This window comes from Atta colombica, unplaced genomic scaffold (genome assembly GCF_001594045.1).
Source record: "Atta colombica isolate Treedump-2 unplaced genomic scaffold, Acol1.0 scaffold150, whole genome shotgun sequence".
Classification (NCBI taxonomy): domain Eukaryota; kingdom Metazoa; phylum Arthropoda; class Insecta; order Hymenoptera; family Formicidae; genus Atta; species Atta colombica.
The window spans coordinates 1950953-1969754 of record NW_017259240.1 but is presented as its reverse complement, the minus strand read 5'-3'; the positions used below and the strand labels follow the sequence as shown (position 1 = coordinate 1969754).

At 32.1% G+C, this 18802-nt stretch overlaps 1 protein-coding gene across 1 annotated transcript in view; it reads right to left on the bottom strand.

Annotated features, from left to right (window-relative positions):
• The window catches only part of LOC108685310 (interleukin-1 receptor accessory protein-like 1), a 250827-nt gene that overhangs the window by 17360 nt on the left and 214665 nt on the right, over positions 1 to 18802 (bottom strand). The window contains exons 4-5 of the mRNA XM_018190039.1: positions 3671 to 3804; positions 1214 to 1378 (exon numbers count right to left, since the gene is read on the bottom strand). Of these exons, the coding sequence (XP_018045528.1) occupies positions 1214 to 1378; positions 3671 to 3804 (299 nt within the window). The remainder of the gene's footprint in view (positions 1 to 1213; positions 1379 to 3670; positions 3805 to 18802) is intronic.

Below are 18802 nucleotides of genomic sequence, written 5' to 3'. Positions count from 1 at the left end.
GTGTGTGTGTGTGTGTGTGTGTGTGTGTGTGTGTGTGTGTGTGTGTGTGTGTGTGTGTGTGTGTGTGTCAGAGACGGCACGCTGAAATTATACAGCTGCGAAACAAAGGCCATTGCGTTTTCTCACCTAGATTATCCTCCTGAGTCTCGTGTACTTTTAAGATAAGCGATTCCATGAAAAACTCACCTCTTTCAATTTGCAATACATAAGACCCCGAGACGATGCAGTTGGGGAAACAAAGGGATGAAACCTGGAGGGATATCTTGAAGTGCGAACGCCTGGGAGTGGATTCCCACGGGCTTCGCGCCGCTATCAGCATATTATTTAAACAAATTGAGGTAATGAGACGAGAATGGAAACGAGAAGAAAAGAAAACCAGAAGGATTAAGATGGCGATCGGCGTGAGAAGGGGAGGTAGAAAATACGAAGAAAAAAGAGATCAAGGAACAACTTTAATTTCCTTGCCGGACCGGTACTTTTCACGGTAATTAAGAGTTGCAATTAAGTGGACGAAAAAGCGTCGCTGATAATTACCTAGACAGCATCCTCTTCCTTCCCCTCTATCTTCATGCCGTGGCGAATTTGTAGTCACCAAAAAAGGCGAACTAGCGGAGGAAAGGATAAAGAGGATGGAGTGAGGATCTTTGACCGATGAGGATCCCCTTAGGGATTAGGGAAAAATCCTTGCGATCCATGTGATTTCGAATTTTATATCAAGCCGTATTCTTGTCTTCAGATAACGAGATTTCGTTTTAAGGACCATTAAATTATAGAAGAGCCTGGGAACGTAAGTCTACGATACGTAAAGTCTTAGACGGAGAAAATTAAATTCTGATCCTTTGCGTTTCCCGGAAGATTTTTCGGAAATTTCGAGTCGGTGAATTTCTCTGTTCCGTGAAAATGTATTTTTATTTTTAAATCGTAAGGCTCTTGCGTTTTAGAATACTCACGAGAATAAAATGAGAATTCTCGCAAGGCTAAAAAAAGATCAAGCTCAAGTTTGAAAAGTTGAACGCCAATGTCCTTGACTTTATAGAATCTTTAAATTCTTGGGAAGTACGAGTGGAGTTCTGGGATTTACAAATTTTCAAGTTTCGATCTTCAAATTTCTAGAGAAATCTAAGATATCCTCAGTTCGAGGGTAATTTCTTACTGAAATCTCTGAGTGGCGGAGAATCGCGCCGGAGAAGTTATTTATGATTTGTGAACTCACCGCTTTCCTCGAGGCGACCGAACTTGTCTCTGCAAAACAGTGCAAGTGGCAGCCAGCAACGCGCGTAAAATGCGCCAGCTGATAGTAACAGCACTAGGACGAGGACTGCCAGTAGAAGAGATTTCCGCCAAGACCCATTCGGAAGGCTCAATACGAACTGTGGTTCTGTGAATTAAAAAAAGAAATCTCGAGATGTTGTATAAAAAACAAAGTAATAAAAATCTACGACTGTGTGTAAAAAGAAGGTGATGTGATTTGAAAGAGATAATTTGGAGTTTTATGCTTAAATAAAAAACAAAATTTATGAATTTATTTTAGGAAGAGAAATAGATAAATGAATACAGTTCTCCATTTAGTTACTCATTATTATATATAAAATTATTATATATAAAAAATTAATTTGTAATACAAAATTTATTAAAAATGTAAGAGTTTTTGTGTCACTGAAGATAGGCCGGAAAATTTTGAGTTTTATCACAATTTGACTTCCAAGAAAACAATCTTTTCTCTATTAGTTCTCCATTTAATTATTCTCTTTGAATACTTCGCTCTATAGATTAAACCTAAAATGTACCATTAGAAAAACTTTATTACAAAATGGTAACAACATAAATATAAAATTCTAATCTTTACATAAAATTGACGTTATTTAAATGTCATCAATAAAGTGCATGGACGCAGTGGGTTCCGTTCTCCTCCACGAGAGGAGGCTGCATTATCAATTTACTAGACACATAGATGTGAGTTGAACCTCGTTTCGCGTGGAAAATTGTAAACCTCACATGGATTTACAACTTTCCTCGAGGCGAGGTTCAACCTAACCCTATGTGTTTAGGGTTTTGGTAGCGAAGCTACTGTCCGTCCCCGTAGGGAAGGTGGGATCCACTGCGTCCACGCACACACTTTACAATGCGAAGTAAAGTTCATATAAATTTACAACTTACTGTGTTTACTTTTTGAAAATAATGAAATTTAATGTATTAATAACATTTGAATAAATAGTGAAACTAAAATCGTCTGAAAGTCAATCATTGCAAATGATAACCTTGATGACACGTATTAAGATTGAGATCATCGGACTTTGTCCTCTAAGATGATGATTTACTATTAAAATTATATATTAATTTTAAATATCTCAGAAATGATAACGAAGTTGCTACGAAGCTAGAAATTGGGGAAATCAGAGAAATATTAGGGAAATTGAAAATAGTCAGGGAAATCAGGAGAAAGTCAGAGAATTTTGTAAAATTTTCTGGAAAATTAAATTTTTTTTAGCTTTAAAGAAGTGCAATATGCGTAGGTTATACATATTCTACACAGTTTTGAAATACTATCAATTTAACAATTAAATATAAGCAGTTAACAACATTAATGGTAATTGCTACGTTAAATTGCTCTCTTAATAAAATATAGGTATAACAGCTTTCAAATCACGAAAATTCAAGAAATTTCAAAATATTATTGAAAGCTTGAAGAAAAGTTATGAAATTTTATCTAAAAATCAGGGAAAAGTTATGGAATTTGAAGAATTTGTAATAATCCTGTATAAGAGAAACCAAGATCTAGTTATACACAAAGCTCAATATTATGATCTTGACAACATATGTTAAGATTATCGAAGTAGTAATTTGTATAATTATCAATAAATCTCGATATAAAAGGACAGTTTAAAATTAATAAAAACATAAATATATGTATATTCAAATTAAAATTAATTATTTTTGAACATCGGAAATGTTTGATTAAATAAATCCTATAAAGGGATTTAATCCCAAAATGTTTTAACTTTGATAAAAAAAATACAAATAGACTATCGCACAAAGATAAAAGAGATATTGCTTTCTTTTTATCATAAAATAATATCAGATAGCAATAATAGAGCATAAATGTACGCGATATTAAATTTTATGATAAATCTGACAATGAGTCCAATTTAAAAACAAGATTTTATCGTGATGTTGTAATAATTTGTCCACGAAACTAATTTGTTGTATAATAATTAAAACCGATAAAGTAAATCGCCGGCACGCGTGGTTTGCTAGTTGGCCGATATGTTTTCCGGACATTTCCACTAATTATTAAAATGAATCCGACGCAAACCTGTTTTTATACGCAAACAATAAAGCATTCAGACTGATTGAATGCGTTTTGCGTCAAACCATAATTAACAATGCCAGTAAATAACAAGCTGAATTATTTAATCCGGTGTATTTCAAATCTAATTCGTATGAAAAGCTTTCGGGATTTCGATATAGAATTAAATTCAAAAATAAAATAATGATTGCTGGATTAAAAACTCCGAAAATTAATGTTCAATGATACGTAACAAAAAAAGTAAAATATTGAATTAATGTTGAGATAATCAATGTAAAAATATTCTATTCTGTTTTCACTCAAAGTCGTAGTTTTATGATGACAGGGATAAGCTGATGAGAGATTTCAGATGGTTTTTCGGACCTTGCCGGTACACATGAGCAGCCAATGTGATCTCCTCGTCGACGCCGTTGCTGACTTCGCATTTGTACTCGCCGTAATCCTCGAGAGTGACGTCCTCGATTTCCAAGTAGGAACCGATTATTTGATCGTTCTCCCTGCAAATAGAAACGCGAATAAATACAATTAATAATAGAATTTAATAACAAGTCCTGCATGGACTTGGAAGAAAACAGAACCTATAAAAACAAACATTATCTCTAAAAGAGAATTCCTTTAAGAAAAAATAAAAAAGATATTTGCAATGTACGAGAAATTTAAAAGGAAATTTTGATACGTTTATTTTGTATTCCATTAATCTCTCTCTGTTGGTCAATTGTTTAAAAACTTCGGGTTTCTTCGGACTCAGAAAAACTTTAAAAACTTTAATACCGAGAGTTTGGACTGTTATTTTTGTTCAAAACTTTAAACTGAAAATTTTCGCATCAAAAGAAATCGTTATCCAGTCCTTGATTTCCAATTAATCAAACTCAAAAATTTCTTGTAGAATTTAATTACCAAGATATTTAACAATAAGAATAAAACCGTCACAAGGGCCTAAACTTTAACAAAAAGAGAATCGTCTCCAAATATCCGAGCACTCTAATGGTTTAATGATTCTTCCAAGAGTTCAGGGATCTCCTTGGCAATCAATCAGTGTACATGGAAAGAAAAACAGAGGATGTGGGCCATTTCCCAATTTAAAAAAATTAAAGAAAATTCGTCATAGACATTTAAATGTTTGTACGACGTAAATTGAGCTTACCGATGTTGTTGTCGCACCCTGAGTTTTTCAAATCTTCGGTTAAATCTCGCATGAATATCGCAGTGCGAAAAAAGGCGCGACATTATTTCGCTTTTTTCCCGTTTTTCGCATTTCGCAATCCGGAATGAATTGGAAAGCGCGTGTGTCGCGTGAAACTCTTTCTTTTTTTTCGACCGGTTGTCACACGGATGGACAACCCCCTCCCTGTAGAGCAGAATAAAAAAAAAAAAAAAAAACAAAGGTTCGCATTTCATTCGATGGTTCGCGGTGTGCAACGAAAGCCGCGAAAGAGTGCGAGGTTCACCGCCGTCCATCCGCCGTGCCGGTTACACAATCGTTTAACGCACGAAACATTTCGCCGTGCTAATTTAATTACGAGCACGGTCGGCCCGGCAATGACTTACCCGCACAATTAATTCTCACCGCGTAATTTCATTCATTCGGCCCGTCGCGTCCGCCAGTTTCGCCTGCGGCGCAACAAAGACGAAACATGGATGCGGCAAACAAATAAATTCGGCGTTTCGGAATGAGCGGGTGGACGAAACGAGAAACACAATGCCTGATGGAAATAGGCGTATTTCGTGGAAAATAGAGAGAGAGAGAGAGAGAGAGAGAGAGAGAGATAAAGAGTTTATTAGAGTGTCCTCTAAGAACAAATATAAAGTTATAAAAATGAGCTAAGAATTGCAGAATACAAATTATAGCGGTAAAAATGAAAAGAAAAATATGAACAAAATATAAGTAAAATAAAAAAAAACGACTTGAAGATAAGAGAAACAGAATATGAATAAAATAACATAAAATAAATATAAAAAGAAAAGCTATATAAAAGGATGTAAATGAACAAAAATGAAGATATAAATGTACAGATGTATTAAGAATGAGATAAAGAAAGAGAGAAAAAGAAATTGTTATTTATTGGAGCACTTCTTAAGCACTGAAAACAAAAATTATTAACAATCAAAAATATATAGAATATTAAGAACCGAATTAAAAAAAAAATAATAAAGACAATAAAAATAAAAATAGGAAGATAATACAGATGAGAACGATAGCAAAAGACTTAAACATAACATAATATAAATTAAAGAGAGAGAGAGAGAGAGAGAGAATTAATTAGATTTGTTGAACAATTATCAGATAATCTTGGATATTGTTATGTGCAAGTATGAGGTTTCATTTTTACGGAACGTTCGCGTATAATAAAAGAAACACAGATTGTCCAAACTTTCACAAAATACTCCAGTTTTCACGAGATACCCTACGATTTTTCGAGTTGCCGCGAATTCGTGAAAACGCGAAAAGTTGGAAAACATCTCCCAAACATCGTTCCACAACTCACGAGGCCATATGGCGTTACGGTGCAAAAATTCCACGTTCAAAAAAATCTCACGTAACGCCGAGAGAGAGAGAGAGAGAGAGAGAGAGAGAGAGAGAGAGAGAGAGAGAGAGAGGCGAATTCAGTGTATAGATAAATCTTCCGCATTTTTTTTCGACAGACCTCTATGTATGTAACGATAGCTACGAGATATGTATCCATCGATATTCAAAAATATTAACTTTCACTGCTCATCGTCATCATTTTCTCGCGGAACAACGAGTCCGACATCACTTTTTTCTCTCAATTTTTGTCTGAAAGCAGATTCCAATGCATATGTGCATTGTTTTATCAATTAAAATTCCGATTTCCGCTCAATTTGTGCAATCGTGCTGATCTGTTCATTCTGCAAAGAATGAGTCGACCGAAAACTCGGCGGCCTTTCATCCTTTAACCGCTCGTTTCGCATCACCTTCCCTTCACTAACCGATATTCAGCGGGATCGAGACACGCTCATGTCCGATGTTTATGCGCTCGCGGTGACATTTATGAGGATCGTGCACATCGACCGGTGTTGCTTTCTCCGCAATTTGCTAGATGCACTTTACCGAATAAATCGCGTGTCCGCAATATCCACGGAGCGATACAATCGATAAAGTGAGGCGAGTCGTATTCTGTGGATCGCCGGATCGAACCCGTTGAATCGGATACATGGCGAACGCATCCCGTATAATTCCGCGTCATTGAGTCACATAGTAAAGTCCGTAAGAATTTCCGATCTATTTAGGTGATAAAAGGTGATAAAATGAAACAACATTTTAATTCTTCAAAATAATTGATCTATATAATTATTTTTTATTTCAATAATGTTTTTAGAATAATAAATTAATTTTTTATACTAAGAAATATTTTGAATTTTTTTTTGTCTTAATAAGTTTAACGTTAAAACCATTTCTTCATCATATTACGTCTTTTCCACGCAAATAAAACTTCAATTTTGAGAATATTCACTAGAGGGAAGTCGGGAACTGTATATGGAAAAAATGGTTTTGCTGAAATATCTAAAAAATTACATATTGATCTGAGAATAATTCTGCTAAAATGCTAAAATAATTATGTAATACGGTCAAGCTGATTGCTAGAATATTAGAATATCTTGCAGCCATCATTCTGTTTTTATACATAATTATTTTGATGGTCTAACAAAATTATTTTCAGATCTGCACCATCTAAATTGTTAGATATTTCAAGTAAAACCGTTCTTTTGCATAACAAATGATTAAAGTTTGAGGACAAAAATTCAGAATACTCTTTAACGGTACAGAAAAATTCATCGTATGCGTTTTAAAAATATATTGCAATAAAGAACAATTGTATCGAAAAATAAAAATGATTTTATCTTATCATCATTTTTAGATCTAGAAAAAAAATTTAATTGCATTAATTAGAATTTTGATTCAAATTTGTGTCATAAAGATACAAATCGGACACTTATAATTCAATCTATTAAACATTCTATAATTGAGATAACCGGAAATTCAATTACGATAATTAAACTTTTGATTAATATAATTTGCTCACAATACATTTTATTCGTATCCCTTGTTGATACAACAAGAACATTTTTCTCAGTTTCATACAGAAAACTATCATTCTATTGATTACTTAATTTACTTTCTTTTTTTTTTTAATAAAGATTTTTAATAAAGAATATCTTCTTGATAATAATCTTAAAATATTCTTTTTAATTATTACAAATTTTAGCGAAACTCATTAATATGCATTAAAAAAATTTAAAAATTTTTTTTTAAATATAATAAAATTGATCGAAGAAGCGACTTTATATGTTATTATATAATAAACAATTGAATTTATTTAACTAATAATCTTGAAATATTGAACTTGCTAGAATTCAAAATACATTTTGAAAATACTTAACGTTTATAATGAACTAATAATGAATTTGCGATATATGATCTTTTTGAAACTTACTATGTAAATTCCTTTTAGAGCTTCAAAAATAAAGAAGAAAGGAAAAAAATCGCGAAACTTTTGAAACTTTTGCGAAGTCGAGTGAATGATCTCGATCGTCGACACGTGGATGATTCGGAATCGTAATTTAGAGCAATCGAGACAAAAGACTCCATCGGTTATTCGTTCTAGGTATTGGGTAGCTTTTTATTCGATTAAAGTGCCGCGGCTAACGTGGGTGACCCACGTAGTTTCTACGAACGCTCTATAAATTCCGGTCCGTTAAGTTGATTAAAACTATTCCAATTGATGGGATCATATGTCGAACCACTGGCCTTTCCCGCGAACTCTCAGTGCTAATCGACCAATCGAATCGAATCGCTGCAACCGAAAATACGTGAATATGAAAATATATAAGGTTATTAAGTCAGATAAGATATTTTAAATATAAGATTTAAAAAGTAATTTACTAAATAATTAATTAAATATTCTTATTAGAGCATTTACATGCTCTAATAAACATAATTTATTAAATATTTACTTGAAATTTTATATTAGACATGTTTCAAGGGGTCCAATGAATTAAAAATGACCTATTTGGAATTTTTTTAATGATTATGAAAACATATTAGCGAATGTATTGTACAATATTGAAGATTATTCATTTGTATAAATATTAAAATCGTTATAAGACGAAAAATAGATAAGTATAATATCGTTATGTATAAAGACAAATTTTATTTCATATTATAATATTTAAAAATGTAGATATCTTTTACCGATTAAAAGTCCGTGAAGGATTTCGAAATCATTTTTGATCTGTTTCTTGTTATCAAGAAATTACGACATTCTACATAGATATTCATAAATATTCGATTTATTTCAGATTTTTAATTGAAATAAAATGATGTTAAAAATTATTTTTTACGAAAACAATATGGAACAACATTAAACCAATAAACCATTAAACAGAATAAAAGTAATAATATGCATAAAGAATAAAACCAATTACACGTTTTTTTTTTTTTTATATAAACTTTCTCTCTAGCAGCAGAAGATTTTATAATAATATAACTGTATATAAATGTGTGTATAACTACGTGTATATACAACGTAATTACTTATGTCAATACTACACGTTTGATATATATAGTGATATATAATGTTGCAAATAATTATACGATGAATCACTTATATAATAAATACTATTATAATAATTATTATTGATAGTTATCGTAATAATCTTTTTGCAGCTTCCCTTACTCCGTAATGCACATGCACATCATGCAATAACGTCGCGCGTACAGTTTCCCCATTAGAGATCAGGTCGCTCGCAATTAACAGACAATTGTCGACGCAATTGTCACAATAATTGTTCGATGCAAGTGCATTAGGAGCGATATTTTTATATTGATAGAAAATTCGTTCTTGAATGGGGTTCTCGATTCGTACTTGATTTCAGTGTGTTTTATTTTTGACGTACAGTCTTCGTAATAAAAATGTGACGTAACTTTTAAAATATTTATTGTAAAAAAGAAAATGAAAAAAATTGAATATGTACTATACAATCTCTCATTATTATAACGCTATCCAGACAACATGCATGTAATGTGATGTTATAAGAACGTTCTTTTAGGAAATAGGGAAAGTCCGGGCAAAATGGACGCCCTGGGTAAAGCGAATACCTTTTATTTTCGCTTATCTGAGATTGCGTTATAAGTCTCTAGCAGTTGAAGGAATGACCGACCAGCGATGAAAGTACGAAACGACGTATGATTGCGTTCGTTTGTGTTTAATAGAGACATGTAGAAAATTGAGTGTTTTCTTGCGATTTTTCCTTAGGTTAATTATTATCTTTAGCTTAATTATTATCTGTAATTGTTCCTTAATCAGTGAATGATTTTTTATAAGAATTCTGGATCTTTCAACGTATATTCGAGGTTAACAGGTTTTTCACTTGGTGCTTCAACTTATTCTAATCTTTCCAAATTCGCGCTAGGTAGTTTCCTTTGGGCAAAGCGGATGATCCATCCTCTTTACTCATATATATGATTACAATGAAAATACTGGAAATACGGAGGGACAGACGACTTTTCGAGTGTACGAAAGGCGTTTAAATCTCATTTTTGTTTATTTTTGCCATAATGTAGTATGATGATTTGTTTATGACTAATCCAATGCAGTCATTGCACCAAATGGGCATGAAGGCTGTACTACATATAGAGGATTTGATAGCTTTTGTGACGATTGCCAAGACTGATTCTAATTTTTTTAAATTTCATTTGCATTGCTCGAGTGATCCATTCAACTTTGCCCAGGCAGGTCGGGTAAGGTGGATGGTTTCTCTTTTCTTATGTTTTAATTAAAATGACATATTAATGTTCAAGTTTTTTAATTTTTTTTTATTTTACTTCAAAGTTAAGTCTCTTAAGAAATTTATGAGAATAAAAATGGTTTCTGATCTCAATTTTAATTATGTCATTTTTTTCTTCTCAACCTTAACGTCCGCGATGCCTGGGCTTCTCTTACTATACAATTTCTCGTTGTTATATAATGTTTCTGTATCCAGACAACATGCATGTAATGTCCTTAATGACATTAAAATCCTTTTGAGACATATTTACATGTCTAAAGGACATATCTCAAAGACATCACGAAGAGATCTTTTACACAATACGTACACTGAAAAAAAATATAGTCAATTTTAATAAATATTTAATTGAATACTGCCAACTAAATATTTATTAAATATAAAAATATATTTATTTGATACAAGAAATGTTAATTTGATTTAACAATAATTTTTTTATTGAACAAATATTTATTTATTGTAAGTTAGTTGGCTAACTGTAAGTTAGATTATTGAACTAAATATTTATTAAAATTAACTATATTTTTTTCTCAGTGTATTGTCTGGGTATTAATAAATCGTTTAATTATTTTTTGCCGTTATCAATTATTATCTTTATCAATTAGCATCTCTAAGACATATTTTTAGCATAGACTAATAAGAGCGTGATTGAGTAAACTTTTATTTGAGAATCATTACACATTAATATGATTTTGATTGAACGGATGGAAAACAATCTTTCGCTTTCTTTCTCCCTCCACCTCCCCCCTCCCTCTCTCTCTCTTTCTTGACCGCATGAATATCTCTTTGCATGCATAAATGTAGTCCGAACGTAATCAGATGCAATCGCGATAGTAATTAAGGGTCCGTTCCATCTTCGGATGTGATATATATGATAATTTATCTAGTGGTTAAACAAAAGAATAAAAGAGTATAAAAAAAGAGTATAAAAAGTATAAGAGAATAAAAGAGCAAGCTGAATTTTATCGAAAGGTGGAACAACCCAACCCCTTAATTAAATAGCGCGACTTCTCGGAATACGGTAACGTCGCCATGAGGCTCGGTACTCCGCCCATTTTAAGAAGCGTAAATAAAAAATAAGCAACGCTCCAGGTCCACCGGGGAATCGTCACGTGAAACTGGAAAGCACGTGCGATTTGTACGGTCATAGTAGGTGTGAAAGTAAATTGATCGCGCCGTGCCGCGTTGCGTGACGAATTAGCGCGTCCACGGGAGCGATTATTCACGCGGATATGCGGCACGCGACGATATTTCTACGATTAACGATTCCCTCGCTTGAATCCCCATAAGCCCTCGCACCTAGGGGGAGGTAAATGCGAACCGATAAACGCCGCCGTTAATTTAATTCGCGCGATTGTAAACCGATCGATCGTTATGGGCCGGAATGACTAAACGTTCGACGGATTAACGCTATGAGATTCACACGCATTTGGTTGTGAAAACTCAACGAATCATAAAGAGAAAATCAACGATGTCAGAATTTATTTTTCCTTAACTCTTCGTAGTTTTATATCGAATTTATTTGTTTATTTGTACATCGATAAAAAAATTACAAAGTGAATAATGATGACTACATTTAACGTAATGTGATGATGTTACTTAATGATTTTGTGTTAAATTGATATTCAATGATTCTTAGCATCAAAATGACACAATTTATAAGTAGATGAATAAATAATATAAAAATAATATGTTTTTAAAATATAAATTCTAAAATATAAATGAATAAAATATGTGTTAATTTAATATATCGTAAATGTTAATTCTAACTAAAAAGTTTACTTCCAAACTGTATTAGTATTATTCTTCTGTGTTTACCTTCTTAAATGACATTTGTATTACATTCTAATTTTACATAGAAAAAAGTTTCTTCGATTCAAAAGAAATGTTTCTTTGCTATAGGATAAAAGAAAAAAATTTTTTGATTTGAACGTTATTTCTTTGATTTAAATATCACCTTTTAAAATTAAATAAATTTTTTTATTTGATTTCAAAAAATGTTCAAATCAAAGAAATTTTTCTTTTAACTGTATAGCAAACAAACATTCCTTTGGATCGAAGAAACTCTTTCTTTGGATGTTCATCTTATATTAAATTAGCATATAAATTTGAATGGATCGTATGAGACACGTGAAACGTGCTAAATTTAGTATAAATTTTCGGTGCAGTAGATATTACCAAACACACAAAATAATATAACCAACCGTTTGATAATAATTATTAAAAAAGTAACATTAATTTTTTTGGTTATACTAGTATTTTATTCAAATTATTTCATTTAACATTTAATAGCTATCATACCAGATTCTTTTCTCAGTATAACAAATACAATTATTACGTAATTCTATCGTTTTATTGAAAGGAAAAAAAAAGTCAAGTTAAGCTCGACATAATGCATTGGGATATAACCTGTTGCGTAATTCTTTAAACATTCGAATCTATTCGCGATTATAATCGTGGTAAAATCTATTTATGAGATCTCTACAAACTCCTTCGGGTAATGAAAATTCTTTGATTTATCAGCCAGTTAGATCAAATAAAATTGTGAATGAAATACTTGATTTTCATTCATTTGCGAGAAATAGTTTGAATTAAAGGAATCAATATCGATTGCGGACGAATGAGAAATTAAGCGACGTTCAATCGCGAGATTATTCGCCGGAGTTTAAATGAACATTGGTAAAACAATGCCAAAAAGATAATCAGACTGACGAGATATTTAGTTCCTACTTACTTTTCGTTGATTTCCACGATTTTACACGCTTTCTTAATTTCTCGCGTTTATTTCCAATTTCTTCATCGATCCGACGTACCTAATCTTTAACGTAACCTCTGGTTAAGATTATTTAATTAAGCCAAGAGACTCAATGCAATGAATTTACTGGATTAAGCTTTTTCTCTTTTATCCTGAAGTAATCAAATCATTGGGATTCGCCGTGATTCTTTCTATCCTCGATCGTTCGGTCGACTTTTTTCGTCGCGTGTCCAGAAATCGCCGTTGTGATTGTACTGTTTTTCCCGAAATAACGAATCGCAGGTTAATACCTCTCCCGTTTTTCGTCGCTCTCGCGTTTTGTCTCTTCCGTTCGCTCTTTTCTGACCCCTATTCCAACCATTAACGCGTTGAATTTCGCGCTGCTTGCGAGCTTTTTTCCTCCCCCCTCGGGGCGGATTACGCAGCGCTTTCGCTGCGAGCAATCGATAATCTCGTCGTATTGAAGAGAAAAATAGTTTCGTTCGACGAGCGTAATCTACGAGCAGCGGCGAGATGGAGAAGAATTGACAAAGAGAGGGAGATAGAGACAATACGAAACGAATAATAAATTCTAACCACGAAATCGCAAGTACAGAAAAGATATCAATAATTTGTATCTCCCGAAAAAGACAAATTCGAGATTTGCATGAGAAAATTCAAAATTAAATTTCTCGAAAGTTCTTTTTTCTCGTCAAATCTTTGTACACTTTGAAAATTATTATAATATACACGGAAAGGACCGATATGAACCTGGCGCTCAACTTTATCGAATAAAATAAAAATTAATACCGCAGGCCATTTGTACTTTGTTTGTACTTGTTTGTACCGATTATTATTTCGTTTGTACCTCAAACAATTAAACAAAAAGTGAAAAATAAAAACATGGCCAGCGCGCAACTTTAAGATTTTTTAATTTCATTTATGCCATTCGAAAGAGAATCGTTTGTACCTCTCCTGCTTTCGTTTGTACCTCAAAGGATTCGGAGATACAGCGTGTTTCAAAATTTCGAAAATGCGCCAAGAGGGGAAGTCGGTCATTTTTAAAGATATCGAAATGGGACCAACGGCATTCGAAAGAGAATCGTATCTGTTTGTACCTGTTTGTACCTCTTCTTTCGTTATTGGTCTCTTTCGATATCTTGAAAATTGGCTAAGTTCGCAATATAGGAGTCGCGCAAAAACTGAAACGCGCTGTATCTCCGAACCCTTTGAGGTACAAACGAAAGCAGAAGAGGTACAAGCGAGTAGAAAACGATTCTCTTTCGAATGGCATAAATGAAATTAAAAAATCTTAAAGCTGCGCGCTGGCCATTTTTTATTTTTCACTTTTTGTTTAACTGTTTGAAGTACAAACGAAATAATCAGTACAAACAAATACAATCGAAGTATAAACGGCCTGCAGTAATTAATTCTTATTTTTAATAAAATTGAGAGTTCACATCGATACGGAAAGAATGATTTTGCAGAAGTATTTAAAAATTTAGCAAGTTTTAGATCTGAAAATAATTTGTTGAACTATATCAAAATAATTATGTAGAACACTCAAGCTGCATAATTACTAGCAGCATTGCTCATCATGCTTGAAATCATCCTAACGTAATTATTTCAAAATAATTTTTAGATCTGTATTAGTTAAATATTTTAATTTACTTCATCAAAATCGTTCTTTCTGTATATGACTTTTTAATCAATTAGACAGAATATAATTTTCATTTAGACAATAAATATAATTTAAAACAAACGTTTTAATAAATTTTTTAAATTTTAATAAAGAGACGTAATACAATTTAAAAACATTTTTTTAAATTGTATGCATTTATTATTATCTAAATGAAAATTCTATTCTAAATTTCGTTTATTTATTTTTAAATTAAATTACATATTTTATACAATAATAACTATTAATGTAAATTATCTTTACTTTTGTTGATTTAACTTTAATACAATATAATGTATCTATACAATATAATATAATGCAATGCAGTGTAATACAATGTAATGTAATATGTATATTTAAAAATAAATTTATAAAATTAAAAAATTGTATTATTTTTTGTGAAAAACACAAATATGTATGTATTGAATGTTTACTCGTAAGTGATTATTTATTTTCTGGTTTGCCTGAACCGCCTATCTCAATCCCATCGCTACTCGAGCTGCCGTTTCGTCGCACGTGCTTTACTTCGCTTGTCTACGTTTTTCTCTTTTTTATTTTCACGGGAACTCGGCATTAAGCCCATTGTCGAGTTCGATATACGTTGGCAGAGTTTTAATTAAACTCTCGAACAACCGGCGCGACGTGTTCCCCTCCTCTCACGGGACCGGTGTTCGACGTCTTGATTAATTAAATACTCTCGCTCACATGCGTCGCCGAATGCCTTATCATCGGGATATGATCAATGTTGATGTAAAACTGCAGATCGAACATTGGACGAAGCGTAAACGAAAGCTAAAGAATAAACTACGAATCTGATGATTCAACGATAAATAGTGCTCAATGATTAATCGTACTGAAAGAACAACATCCCTTAATGTTTTCCCCATTTATTTGTCATTTATTATTATATGTAATATAAAAAAGTAAACTTAAATATATTTGCAATGAAAGAGATATTTTGTTGAAGAATCTAAAAGTTTAGCTAAATGCGGAGAAATAATTTTGCTGGATCATCAAAACAATTAGATAGAGCAATAAAATTGGTTGCTAGAATATAAAATATTTTGCTCGTCATGCTCAAGATTTCTGCAAAATTATTTTGATGGTCAAACAAAATTATTTTCAGATCTGTAGAAAAACTTTTAGTTTTCAGCAAAGAGCAAAATTGCTCTTTCATTGCAAATACATTAAGTTTACTTTTTTATATTACACAATGTATTATTTGCATTCGTTTTCGTTTAACTTCGAGCCATTTTCAACGACGATAAATAAATGTGAGGAAAACGTTAAGAGAAAGATGAGAGAACAAAGTCATTTTTGCCAAAGTTAAAAGTTGTATTGTTCTATCACAGTTGGAACGAAAAAACATCGAAACAGAGGTAGAAATGTGACTCCAAATTCCAATCATGTCAAGAACGAAGACCAATATGATTTAGTAAAAATGCAAGTTACTGATTTATTATTTTTCATTTATTTCATAAAACTGATGAAGAGTAATAAAAAATACAATATATTATGTATAATACAATTATAAAGATAAAATTAGAGAGAATATGTGCCGTAATATTCTCAGACAAGGTCTGAATGCTATTTTGATCTCTTATTTTATTTTTGACTTTTGATTGACTCAGATTTTACGATATTCTTAATCTGCGGATTCATATTTTATAATAACCCGCACTTTTTTAAATCATAAAATCCGAAGATTAAAAACAAAAAATGAAATATAAAATTATTATAGAAACATTGCCGAAGAAAATATATCTGAGTCAATCGGAAGAAGACAAAGGTGTTAAAATAAAAAAAAAAGTTAAAGAGACACGGAGGCATAAAAACTCTACCATTCTTCTATTCAGATATTGAGAATATCGGCGATGTATCCCCCTATAAATTTTAGCCTTATAATTTTGTTATAAGGTTAAAATTTGTAGAGGTATTACAGTACATATTATTGTTATTTGTTTATTATTCTCCATCAGTTTTATCAAGTACGAATCCGAAAAACCTATTTCCACAAATAAGTCGTCTTAGATCCAGCATTTAATAAAAAAGATGTAGATTATACGCGTTACACAAAGCTCTCCCGCAGCGCTTTATAACACGTAATCTCCATTTTCATGGTGGAAAAATAAGCTCGCTCGGAAAAATAAGCTCTCCATTTTTCGCAATAATCTCCGCCCGTTTGTACTCAGCTCCTCTTATATCGTCTGTCGCGCCGCGTGTTCCGGTCGAGCTATCGATTCCGGAATAAATAAACTTATTCCATCAATCTACCTAAAAAGGGATCCCAGATCCCGCTCTCCTCCTCTTCATTCTTTCGCAAAGCTCAAGAGACGATGACGGGGGCCAGTGATAGACCGAATTACCGACTACCGCGAGTAGATACGGCCGAATCGACGGCCACTCGCTCCCATAAATCTTGTCTTATTCCGGATCGCAGATAGAGATGAATTACTCGACCCCAGTGGCGCGACGCGGCTCTATTAACGCAGATTGCATTCGAATGCAAATCGGAATGCAATGCGGATTACTTCCTCGCTGACGCGACGCGACGCGACCGGACGAATTGTTCGCGATTACATCGCGTGAATTGTATTCTTTATGCAACATATTCTCCTGTGAAATTCTGTGCGAAATCTCTCTCTCTCTCTCTCTCTCTCTCTCAAAATTAAATTTCCTCTTCTTCGAAATTATTTTATAATTACAACATCATCTTGAAGAAAAACTTTCTTTTATATTTCTCTTAGTAAATTTGAAGATTACCTTAAGCAAAAGTTTAAATTGTCCAAATTCACGTTACAAAATGTTACAGTTTGAGTTATAAAATAAACATAAATCAAGGATCGTTTCTTGTTCCTGGAACGTAACAAAAAAAAAAAACATTTCTGGAAGTAAAGCTGCAACGTTCCTAACATTGTTGGCGAGTTTTATAAATGTCGCAAAAACGTTGCAAATATGACGTCGCATATGTAAGGTAACCGACTTTTCTGATTTCTAGGATGTTATCAAAATTATGTGACAAAACGCAAAACGTTGCATGATTATAACGCAATGTTTCAAAAATGTAGATGCAACGTAATTTTGTTTAGTAGACAATGAGATTTGTATTCAATATAATTGTTTAAACAATATTCAACAACAACCAAGAATTAAATTTTAGATTTTTCTCTGTCTTTTTTTCTCTCTCACACGGGCGCTCGCGTTAATGTAAAATATTTGATAAAACCTGTTATGCTGCGATAAAATAAGTATGAAATGTAAAAGAATGCATGAGTAGAATATAATAACGATGTAACGATATTCTACAGGGTGTTCCCGAATTAAACCATCAAACTTAAAATATGAATTTAAGATTTCAAAGCAAACAAAATTTTCCTCTGGAAGTTTGCTCGAAAACACTTCGTTTAAGAGATGTTGACTTCTTAACTTATAGGAATTACAGGAATGAATAATATCGATTCACTTTATTGCTTTACAATGACCAAATTTTAATTATTAAATATTTTGTTCAAAATGATGACCACAGTCCTGAGACAATTAAGCATTGCATCTCTCGATGAGAAAATACGTGGCTTATTAATATTGTGTATCTGTATAAATGAAAGGACTCTCCTTTACAATGCAAATGAAAACCTATAAATATCTTCAAAACAAATCTAAGAGATATTTCAATATAATTTATTCTTATAACGCTGTTAAATCAATAATGTCAAATATATACCACAATTTGAGTTATTTAATTATTTCTATAGATCGTCACCGCTCCTATTCAATCGTTAATAAATCGTTTAACTAAAACAAAGTGAAGTTAAACAATTTAATTTAAGAGAATGTATTCTCAAATTGATTCAAACTTAATTTATTATTTAAGCGTATATATTAATATAGACGTTGTTTACTTTAAAATTAACTACGAAAATAGATTGATTTACATTTTGACACATATGAAGGTTAAAAATAATAAAATAAAATGTTATTTAACTTAAGGAATTGAATTACCGTTCTTTCTTTGATATTGAACAGTGAGTGTATAATTTATTTTCAATAGATTTATTCTTTTTAAGTAAGTTATTGCACAGTTATTCATCTTTCTTCTTTTTTTCTCCACAATGATGATGAAGAAAAAAGAAGAAAATCTGAATCGTAAGAAGTTTAGCTAAAAAGAACAAGTCTAATATCTCTTAAATGAAGTATTTGTAGGCAAATTTTTAAAGCAAATTTTGTTTGTTTTAAAGTCCTAAATTCATATTTTAAGTTTGATTTAATCCGGGAACATCCT